General features: G+C 32.7%; 1 protein-coding gene across 1 annotated transcript in view; it reads right to left on the bottom strand.

Annotated features, from left to right (window-relative positions):
- zbtb8os (zinc finger and BTB domain containing 8 opposite strand) overlaps window positions 1-10,826 on the bottom strand; it is a 37,175-nt gene extending 26,349 nt beyond the window's left edge. Inside the window, 3 exon segments of the mRNA NM_001017687.1 lie at window positions 6,558-6,679; window positions 6,925-6,949; window positions 10,722-10,826. Coding sequence (NP_001017687.1) covers window positions 6,558-6,679; window positions 6,925-6,949; window positions 10,722-10,803 — 229 coding nt within the window. The 5' untranslated portion in view covers window positions 10,804-10,826.
- Between the last annotated feature and the right edge of the window lie 1,728 nt (window positions 10,827-12,554).

The raw sequence follows: 12,554 nt of genomic DNA, 5'->3' as shown, positions 1-12,554 counted from the left end.
TATGTTTCTTTGTTTCACAGAAGAAAACATTTTGAAGAAAGCGGGAAACCTGTAACCATTACCTTCCCTAGTATTTGTTTTGGCAAGTAAATGGACGTCAACAGGTTTTTAACATTCTTCAAAATATCTTCTTTTGTGTACAGCAAAATAAAAAAAACGGATAAAGATTTGTATTGTGTGAACTGTCCTTTAAATGCACACAGTACTTAAAAGAAAAAACAAATATTATTTTGATGTGCATGTGCAGCGCCCTCACCGCCTGATGAGGGACAATAATGTTAATAAAAACACAGGAAACACGGAGCTGCTGCTGCTTCACGTCTGTGTATTGTTTTTTTAAATGAATGCACTTAAAAGTGTACTTTCACATTGTAGAACAACATACGTAAACATCTTCACAGAGATTATATATATACACATATCACAAAATAATCACATACAAATTCCCTGCACATTACTGTTATAAATTACTATAAAGTAATTATATGATTCTTCCTGAATAAACTATTCACAGTTTAATTATTCTATAACACACACAAAGGCATATAACCGACCTACACATATATCTCTCTTTAAATATACATTGTAACCAACTATGGGAAATAATAGCACTTTGTGACTTTATAATTACTTTTGTAACAATATTCCCTTTGTTAGTTGTTAAGTTGATACATATAATATACATTCACTTGACCGTTTCTTCAGTTGGCATTTAAATCATCACTGTTACCGTTGGAAATACAGTGCAGAGCAATATATATATAGTTAATAGGAACTCTTATATATATTAACATACACTATCAGGTTAATTTAATAGATGAAACTTGTTGCTTTTATATCTCTAACGTATATTCAACACATTTTGATAACAAAATCAAAAAACTGATAAAGATTTGTATTGTGTGAACTGTCCTTTAAATGTACACAGTACTTAAAAGAAAAAACAAATATTATTTTGATGTGCATGCACATACTGAATTAAAGTAAAGTATCTGTTTTAAACAACTTTTGGGGGGAAAAAATTAAAAAAAAAAAATAAACAAACATAGCTCATAAACCAAATTAGTCTTCCTTTTTCATTCAGCATAATATATATAAAAAATAATAAAAATAAAAATAAAAGCGTCTGCTAAATGACTAAATGACTAAATGTAAATGTATATATCCTTGAAACATGGTTAATCCGACCTGCATTTACATAAAAGAATATGTAATCATGCTAAATGTTGTATTTTAAACGTAATGTAATGTGTGTATTTATATAGGACATGAACTGTGTATTGCCATACAACCGAAGCACTGCACAATCATGATGGATAAGAGCTGATTAAGGGAATTTGGTCAGGACTTTGGGGTTACCCCTACTCTTTATGAGAAGTTCCATTGGATTTTTAATGACAACAGAGAATCAGGACCTCGGTTTAACGTCTCATCCGAAAGTCAGCGCTCACTGACAGGACGTATGGTGTCCACCTCACTATACTGGGGCGTTAGGACTCACACAGACCGCAGGTTGAGCGCCCCTGCTGGCCTCACTAACACCACTTCCAGGGCAACCTAGTTTTCCCATGTGATCTCCCATCCAGGTACTGACCAGGCTCAGCCCTGCTCAGCTTCAGTAAGTAACTGGTCACGGGCTGCAGGGTGACATGGCTGTGGCCATGATGAAAATTGGTCAAAACCTACACTGTAAACTATTATTACTTGACTTTACTTAAAATAAGTGAGTAAACATTTTGTTTTTTAACTGATTAATTGACTTTACTTTTAAAAAGTCCTAAAATTAGCAAGTAAATGAACTATGTGAATAATTACAAAGATTTAGTTAAATCAACCAAACAGTTCCAAGCTATAATGTGCTTACTCGCTTTGTTAAGTAAAGTCAACTTGTTGCTTTTAGGCAATGGGTTTACTTTCTTTTTTCCAGAGTTATCTGTTCTGAGGGTGCCAAAAACAAATCTACATATTGAAAACAAGTAAAGTTGTCCATGATTAAGTTTTCAGCAACGCATATTACTAAGCCAAATGTCATTTATATATATATATATATATATATATATATATATATATATATATATATATATATATATATATATATATATATATATATATATATATATATATATATATATATATATATATCATTAGGTTGGTGGTTCATTCAGCTGTGGCAAGCCCTGATTAATAAAGGAACTAAGCTGAAAAGAAAATGAATATATCATTAGTTTTACTCAATTTGTTAAAGTTAACTACTTTTACAGTCTATTAGTTTGAAGGGCAGAGTCAAAGTATGAAGATCAGACATAAATGTCAATTAATTATATTTCTATGCAAATATTTATATATAGTCATTTAATATAACATCAAAATATTCTTCTATATATATAAAAATCTACACTATATATTCTTCTAATATTCTATATATGCCTAAAAATATGTTTTTAATGTGTGAACTATTGCTACACTTTAAACGACATTGACTGAAAAGTCAATATTGCTACAAATAAATTAATTGATTAATTATTTTTTAATTAATAAATAACATTCTGATTGTAAACATTCTAAGAAAATGTTTTTTTATACTATGTTAAAAAAAAAACTTCAAAAAAAGCACAGTTCCAAAAATAAATAAATAAATAAATAACATTAAAATGTACAAGGAAACCAAAAACAGAATGTAAATCTGTATTACATCATATCAATCCTTAAAAACCTCCATTTCGTCTTTGACACATATTGTTGTAAGTGCTTTCTACAAAAGCTAACGTAATATATCATGAACTTCGTTTGTGATTTCGATAATGCATTACACACGACAATTTAAACCTACTTTTATTAAATAGTTCTAATCCCATGACACATAATTACAGGTTTGTCCCCCTCCTTTTATGGGAAAAAAGCAGGTCAAAATTATTTGCATGACTTAATGTGGGTGAGTAAATGAGGTTTTATTTCTCTAACTCTATTGTTTATACAGTGTTAAGACATGTTGTAATGTCTGCTCTACAAAGACGGTTTAATTTGTGCAAACTGCTGTGGTTTTGTCTAGAAAAATCCCACAAGTCTTTATGGTTGGATTAAAAAAAAAAAACATTGTTTGTCAAGAAATAGTCACACTTTATATTAGTTTCTGCCTATGTGCTTCCTTGAAATGAATCACTTGTTACTATGTGCTTATTGTGTAAATACATGTGTTATGGGTTTGTGATTGGTTCCTTCCATTTTCTGGCGTTGTGTGTGAATCATTATGGTGCAGCAGGTGCGGCTAATCTTACAGCTTATTTAAGGAGCTGCCCAGATGTGTTTGCAAGACTGCTTTGGAGGATCGTTTTTTTCCTTTGACTTCCTTTGGCTTACCCACTGCCTATATTACTTTTGTTTATTTTGAACTTTGCTCCTATATAATTTGTTGTTGTTTTGACAGTTACATGTTATGTTAGACATTTCATTTGGTTACTTTGATACCCCTTTGCACTTTATTTTATTAGTTTGGTTTTGTACGCTTTAAATAAATATCTTTTTGCATTTTTTTCATTCAACTTGGTTTGGTTCCCTTCATTTTGTTGCGTGCTTGAGCCGGCACAAAACAACATGCATTTGCATCTGTATGTAATTACACTGTTGACCATCCCTTACACCATAACCCACCCTTAAACCTTTCCATATCCCACTTCAACTGGACCAGAAGTGTTCTGCAATACATTATGAACACAGTAAGTACATTACACTCACAGGCCACTTTATTAGGTACACCTGTCCAACTGCTTGTTAACGCGAATTTCTAATCAGCCAATCACATGGCAGCATCTCAGTGCCTTTAGGCATGTAGACATGGTCAAGACGATCTGCTGCAGTTTAAACCGAGCATCAGAATGGAGAAGAAAGGGGATTTAAGTGACTTTGAACGTAGCATGGTGGTTGTTGGTGCCAGACAAGCTGGTCTGAGTATTTCAGAAACTGCTGATCTACTGGGACTTTCACGCATATCTAATATGACATCATTATGACAAGCCATGTCATAAAGCACAAATTAACATGACAATGAGTTCACTTTACTCAATTGGCCTCCACAGTCACCAGAACTCAATCCAATAGAGCTCCTTTGGGATGTGGTGGAACGGGAGATTCGCTTCATGGATGTGCAGCCGACAAATCTGCAGCAACTGCGTGATGCTATCATGCCAATATAGGGCAAAATCTCTGAGGAATATTTCCAGTACCTTGTTGAATCTATGCCATGAAGCATTAAAGCAGTTCTGAAGGCAAAAGGGAGTCCAACCCAGTACTAGTAAGGTGTACCTAATAAAGTGGCCAGTGAGTGTATATTAGTTTTGATGCAAGTACATCGTAGTAAAGGCCACCTAATATAAAGTGTGACCCAATATAAAATAAGTGGACCATAAAACTGATGCTCAACGATTCTGTAAGTTACCCTAGGACAAAAATGTGATGCAAACACCACAAGGCTGATAAAAGAAAAGAGAGGAAGGGAGTTTTCTGTGTTATTTCCTTTTAACCATTTAAGGCTCTAATTGGCTTTAGGAACATGTTGATAAGGCTTGTCTCTCCGTCTGTGCATGAACAATATGACATGTATAAGGAGGGTTTATTTATGTAGTGCTGTTTTGAATCCCTTCAGCTAATAAATCATCCATTTCTGTGTCTGGAAGGTTATCCTTTGTGTTACACAAACGTTCTGAAGCGTGATTTATTTTTGAAAATGCACTTTAAAATGTCCATTAATCATTAATAATGAACTCCAGCACTACTAACCAAAATAAATATAACATTTGAGATATTTTTTGTTAAAGGTTTTGAAAGAAGAATCCTCACTTTATTTTAAGATACAATTCTCGCTGTTAATAAGCTCTGGCTTTTAGCTCAATAGACTTCTAAGATGATGCTAATTAATAGTTATTTAGGTAGTAGTCAGTTTTAGAGATGTAAAATAAGATCATGCAGAATATGTACTTTAAAAGTACTAATAAACAAACTATATCTCAATAATAGGCAGGTTATAAACCACCAACAAAATACAACTGTCAGGGTTCTGAAGTGGATTTTATACTCTTTAAAGTCTGAAGTTAATATATATATTCAAATTGTATGTATATAATCTGCTTGTAGACTTGCATACCATTAGAAGAATTACCATATCACAAGAACTGGATAAGTTATATAGTTACCAGGTTTGGGTCAGGGGTTAACCTAGGTGGAAATTGAGGTCAGGGGTTAACCTAGGTGGAATTTGTGTGACATGTAGAAATAAGGGAAAAACAGATGATAGAGGTGGAATTTGGGGTCAAGGGTTAAACTAGGAGGGATCTTGTGTAATATATGGAGAACAAAAGAAAACAAGGGGTGTAAAAGGGTATTTAAGTAAAGCCAGCTCATTAGTGAGACAGGATTTTTCAGACAGAGATGCTACTGTGGGTCTCCTGAAAGTTCTCCTTTGTTGTCGACAATAAAGTATATTCTTCTGATATTCATAACCTCCAGACTGAGTTTGATTTAGTAAGAGAAAAACCAAGAAAACCACTACAGTTCCCACTCCGTCATGGACACCAGATTTAAGCACTTTCAATGACTTTTTAAACAAAAATAAAATATTGCGAAAAGAAAATTAAGTTGAGAAATAAAAATAAAATTTGCAAGAATTGCAATTAAAAATCAAGTAATGCACAAAAAAAACTTAAATATTTGCAATTTTTAAGAAAAAACTATATATGTTAGCAAAACATTTTTATAGTATTGCCTCATTTTGATTTGCATTTTAGGCAACAGTGATTTTGCGATGCTGTTTTTACTTTACACTTCACGTTTCTGCGCGTTTCACTTTGTGGCCCACTTTGAAATCAGGATCACAAAGTGAAAGACGCAGAAACGTAAAGTGCAACGTGAAAACAGCATCGCAAACTCACTGTTGCCTAAAATGCTAATTAAAATGAGCACTGCAATCTATGGCATTTTTATTGCAAATATTTTAGCTTTTTTTTTTTGTACCGTATGATTTTTATTTGCAGTTTTTTTTTTTTTTTTGTAAATTTTATCTTTATTTCTCAAGAATGTATTTTCGCTTTGCTATTTTTGGAGATTTGCAGATATTTATTAATTTATTTTTTGCCCAATACTTTATTTTTTGTAAGTTTTGTATTTTGCAAGTATATATGACCCTAGATTAACTCCAAAGTAATTAGGCAGGTCATTATATGATGATGGTTTGTTCTGTAGACAATGAAAAAAATTGCCTAAGGGCTAATAATTTTGACCTTAAAATGGTGTTTAAAAATTTAAAATGAGCTTTTATTCTAGCCAAAATAAAACAAAAAAGCCTTTCTCAAGAAGACGAAACACTATCAGACATAATGTGAAATATTCTTTGCTCTGTTAACATCATTTAGGAAATACTTGAAAAAGAAAAAGCCTTTCAGTGAATAAATGCAGATGGGTGAGAGTAAATGATGACAAACTTTCCATTAGAGGGACTTTATTTTAAGGTAAACACACTGGAAGTTTGTAACGGCAGAGATAAAAAAAGATATGTTTGTTTTTCCCACCTTCTGACTCCACTTCTACAGTATCGATGGGCTCCACCGTTTCTGTATCCGTCATGTAGCCAAACATGCCCATGGCACACTGCTCAAAGGCCTCCTCTAGTGAGTTACCCCATGAATGAATCCTGTGATGAATAAAGAGATGAAATGTCCACAGGGTTGTAGTGTGACTCCGCATATATTTACACACATTTGCAAGCTTTAAATCTTCCATTAATGGTCCATTTAGTGATACGAGCAGTGCACAAGTGACTCACTTTTCCTTGAGCTCAGTTTTCACTTGAGTGTTTGTCTTAGCCAAGATCATTTCTTACTATTTCCGTTATATTTACTAAAAATAACAGAACACCTTTCCCAGGTAAATACTTACTGGACATCTGCAGTGTGGTCGAGATCTAAAACAGAAGATCAAATATTGCTCAGATGATGATTTACAGTCAAACCCTAAAAATCTACACAAACACATAATATATATATATAATATAATATTATATATATATATATATATATATATATATATATATATATATATATATTAAGGGTGGAGCCGAACCCGAATACGGTATTCGGAAAGGCACGAATAGCGTGTTTTTACGAATACTTGATTCGAACAAATACTTGAAAAATTATTTGTATTCGGGAGCAAAAAAAACACTATATCAAAAAGCAGCGTTTCCTTCTGAGACCACAGTGCATGCCCGTGTGAGTGAGTGAGTGAGTGAGTGAGAGAGAGAGAGAGAGAGAGAGAGAGAGAGAGAGAGAGAGAGAGAGAGAGAGAGAGACGCTCAGTGCAAAACTCACCAAAGCCCGAAACTGAAAGCGAGACGTGACTTTTAAGGGGTTGTTTCATATGGATTTATTCATCATTCTTACTGTTCAGTGATCGCAAACTGCCGTAGTTTATTAAAGACGAGAACTCCTCACAGCACGACAGCTGCGCGCCTTCAGCAGACCTCCTCATTCCTGCAGCACGAGAGCTTTATGATTGTTTATGCGCGCCAAAAGTGGCGGATCTGTCCGGTAAAATATCTGACTGCGTGTCCCCGCATCCCTAAGGACTGTTTGGCGAAATATTTGACTGCATGTCACTGCATAACAAACGACTGAAACGATATAACTAGAGAAATCTCCACTGTGCTGCTGAGTGAGAGCGTATGGCAAGCATTTAGCATTTAAACCTTGTTCAGACTATCCATAAATATATTTAGAGATATCTCTAATTATATTTTGACTTAATCATAATTATAATTCGACTAGTCAGATTGGAAATATCTGCAAATATATTATGACTGACTAGTCATATTCCTCCATTGACTTCCATTGAAAAATATTTGCAGATATCTCTAAATAAACAAACAAACAAACTTTGTGTCTTTTTTTGTGGCTGGCAGATGATAATAGCAGGGCTGTATCTTTTAGTATTATATAGAATACTTTTGTTCTGCCAGATCTCCCGGGCAGGGTTTTGTTTAGATTTATTTAGTTAATATTATAGTTTTTGGAATTCTGTCCATTGGAAAGAAGGTCTTTCAGAAGAAGAACAGTTTTTTGAAGTATTATTTGTTTTATTCTGTCTATTCAGTGTCCTTCAACAAGAACGGTGGTGGTGGGGTTCATAATATTCACAATGGTATTTTATTAGTTGTTGGTTTAACCATGGATGAGATAATGGCTTCTATGTTATTTTCTTTTCAATGACATTGCTTGTCACATGTTCAAAAACAACAGCCAATATTGCATATCTATAATTTATATAATGGGTATAATTAAACAATACTTTCACTATAACGTAAATTAGAAGTGTAATAGAAAAAAAATATATATTTTTGCGCCATTTTGAATTTTACTCGAATACAAATACAAATACAAATACTTTTCCCCTCTCAACAAATACAAATACCGGCTGCTTCGCACATGCCTAATATATATATATATATATATATATATATATATATATATATATATATATATATATTGTATTAAAATAAATGAATAAAAATTGAGCTTAAGAATTTTGGTCTTTATCTGTTTATCAGTCTGTGATATGCTGCATTATTAAATGATGAACAACCTTACCTAACACTGGGTTTAATATACGGTTATACAAAAGAATAACCGCTTGTCGAGACCATTTCAATGTGCTCATGACCGTTTCCTGCTAGTTATCAAACTATTTCACATCAGTAACAAGAGGAAATTCAATCATAACTTAATGTTAAAACAGCTATCATAACGTTGTTTATCAATATGTGGCTCTTTTTGGATTCTCGGAAGCTCTAGAAATTAAAAATGTAAAACAGGAAATAAGTTGGGACTATTGTTTTTGTTTACATTCCTCAAAATGGTCTATAATTGTACCACCAAATTACGTAATAATGACTTCAAATGTGAAGCTTCGATGCCGCCTTTCGGATCTTTGGTTTCGAATCAGTGATTCAAATCTTGACTCATTTCAGCAAACGAGGGTTTATTACGTCATACTTTTTTTTTTTAGCAAAATGACGCTATTACTTAAAGAGTTTATTACCAAGTTATGTGCATTTATTTAAACAACAGAGACTTTTCTTCTTAAGAAAACTCAAGAAAACAAGAGTACCGACCCAGCTCTTACTAAATTTCTACAGGAGCACGATAGAGAGCATCCTCTGTCACTGCATCACAGTGTGGTACACAAGCTGCACTGCAGAAAACCAGAGAGCTCTAACCCTGACTGTTAAGACTGCACAGAGGATCATAGGAATTAAACTCCCAAACCTCGATACAGTCTACCCTAGCCGCCTACAGAGGAGAGCTAGCAACATCATTAAGGACCCTACTCATCCAGGACACAAACTTTTTACACTACTCCCATCACGGGAAAGAGATAAGGCAATTAAGACCCGCACAAACAGGCTAAGGAGCAGCTTCTTCCCCAGAGCTGTAGCCTGTGCCACCCCTCCTCTTCGTACACATTAACAGTCTTTTTTTTTGGATAAAAAATGTGACATGTCAGATGATTGTTACATTATTCTGTATAAACCTCCCCAAGATGTACATTTTTCTGGAACAATTGTTCTGAAAGTATTCAATGGATGAGAGCATGGTTATTACCTGAAATGTTTAGCATATCCAACAAAATATGAGAGATACATTTTAAGATTTTGCATAATGTATATCCTGCAATTTCCTAAATTGCTGATTATTTTGATATATCTAATGTGTGTACTTTCTGCAATATAAATAAAGCAACTTTTATTTCCCTTATTCTATAACTGCACTCAAGTTAAACTTCTTTGTAACAACATTATTTTTATTTATTATCCTTATTTAAATATGATTTAAATGTGTCTATAAAGTATATATTTCTGTATTTCTCTGGTAATGATCATGCTTTCGATCTTATAGTTAATTTCTTTGTTACGCTGTACATTTTTATACACAAAAAATAAGTTCCTAAAGGCAATACCTAGATACTTTTCTTTGCTGAAATTTCGTTCAGTATTGAATCTCTTAAGCTTATCAATAATAATAAGAATAAGTTTCTTAAAGCGTATGATAATCTTTTTTCTTAATGATTGAGGTTTTGTAAAGTGTTTTTTTTTTCTTCTCTTTACTATTTTTTGTTATTGGATTTTCTCCTCAATGCAGTGATGTTATTTTTCTTGTATTCAATAATAAAAGAGTCTAATTTACTACTTAAAAATGAGAATATAACTCCTAGAAGACCTAATTTGCTAAACCTAGAATAAAAGAAGCACTTTAGCACCATATTTAGCACACACATTATACAGATGCATTATATTTAATGCTTTACAAATAAACAAATAACACTGGACATTTTTTCGTACACAATTTATCAGTATTAATCTTGGGGTAATGTGTAAAGATATTTAAAGATTTACAACCACAACAAAAAAAAAATAATAATAGAATGATACGTGCTGACGTAATCCTGCACGTAACGTCACGCCACGTGATTTTTTTTTATAAACATTCATGCTGCAATAATTCGTGCATTCGCAGTTAATACCGTTTTTCTGTAATGTTCCTGTCAAGCAATGGTCTTAAATTAATACCTATATACGACGACTATTACACTTTTTAGCACGTTTCCATTTAGTTACGTAGATTTGTTCGTTTCTGGGTTTACATGATGATACATGCGGAACAGAAGTTGATTCCACTTACACTCATATTTCTTGGTGATTGGAGGATATTTAGCTTTAAGTGCTTTTTGCTCTTCAGTGAGATCAAGTTCTCGGTCATTCATTGTTCTGCTCTGACTAATTTTATGACTCTGCGAGTGTTGTTTCCGTGAAAACATGCTTTTGGTACAGTGTGAAGGCTGAAACTGTGTATTTTGGTCATTTAAGAGTGCGACTTTCAGAATAAAAGTCCAGTAGGTGATGCAGACAGGCTTCTTTTATATATATATATATATATATATATATATATATATATATATATATATATATATATATATATATATATATATATATATATATATATATATATATATTTTATTAGCAATGCTTGAACGGTAACAGAAAGGCATTAATACTTTTTTAGAATTACACAAAAGACTGAGATAACAATGGAATTGCATACATTCACAATATTTCCATCTTTGTTAATAATACAACATATATAAATAAATAAAATAACAAAAATTAACAAAAAAATAAAGGTTGTAATGATATAAATGCTATAAATGCAGTAGCACGTCATCATGATGAACCTGTTCTAACTTCTTTTAATCAAACTGAGCTAAAAATGATTATATTTGGGTATTTTAACTCGCACCACACAAAAGAAAATAATGTTTTGTTTTGTTTTTTTATAAATTATTTATTAAGCAAATTTTATGTTCACAAAAGTAAATTCTCAAATTGTAAACCGGTCTTTGTGGTCTTCTTAAAAGATACAGATAATTATATAAAGTTGACTTCAGGAGAAGAAAGCTAAGAAAGCTTAAATCTGTTAACATCTGCTCTGCTATTTAGGTCTTTGAATAAGTAATCTTAAATAAACCCTTGTAAATGCAAAACACTTTAATGCTTTTCTGTTTTTTTCTCTCTCTTGCTTTCTTGAGGTTATTGTTATTATTTCTATTGTTCCTTATTGTTCTGTTATTTTTGTCAATGTCACTCATTGATTGATATTGTATTTTATGTATTCAGCAATAATACAAACAAATCAATAAATAAAAATAATCCAACTGAACGTCTATATCAAGAACAAAAATTAGGAGACAACCTGGAATTTCCCAGTTTATCTAGATCAGAGATGTCCAAAGTAGGGCCTGCGGATTAATGTTGGCCCATGGTAACCTTTAATTTGGCTTGCCATTCACTCTGAGAAGAGATTTAGAATGATGTGAAGGTTGTGGTGATAGCTGTACATGTACACTCACCGGCCACTTTATTAGGTACACCTTACTAGTACCACATTGGACCCGCTTTCGTCTTCAAAACTGCCTTAATTCTTCATGACATAGATTCAACAAGATATTGGAAAGGTATTTTTCTTAGAGATTTTGGTCTGAATTGACATGATAGCATCACGCAGTTGCTGCTGATTTTTCGGCTGCACATCTATGATGTGAATCTCTCGTTCCACCACATCCCAAAGGTGCTCTATTGGATTGAGGAATGGTGACTGTGGAGGCCATTTGAGTAGTGAACTCATTGTCATGTTCAAGAAACCAGTCTGAGATGATTTGCGTCTTATGACATGGCGTGTTATCCTGCTGGAAGTGGCCATCAGACATTTTTCCAAACAAATAAATATTTTTCCAAACAATATGTGTGTAACAGTTGTTTCTTAAATAAAAAGTATTAAAATGTAAACAATTCATATAAAGAACATCCCATAATGTCAATAAGTTGTCATTTAATAAGAATATGTCAATAACTCCATTTTAAGAAACATGTTTATAACCTTATAATTCTAAGCTGACGACATTTCTAAACATAATAGTTTTAATAAGTCATCTCTAATAACTGATTTATTTTATCTTTG

This window comes from Danio rerio, chromosome 13 (genome assembly GCF_049306965.1).
Source record: "Danio rerio strain Tuebingen ecotype United States chromosome 13, GRCz12tu, whole genome shotgun sequence".
Classification (NCBI taxonomy): Eukaryota; Metazoa; Chordata; class Actinopteri; order Cypriniformes; family Danionidae; genus Danio; species Danio rerio.
This window is presented reverse-complemented; position numbering and strand designations above follow the sequence as displayed.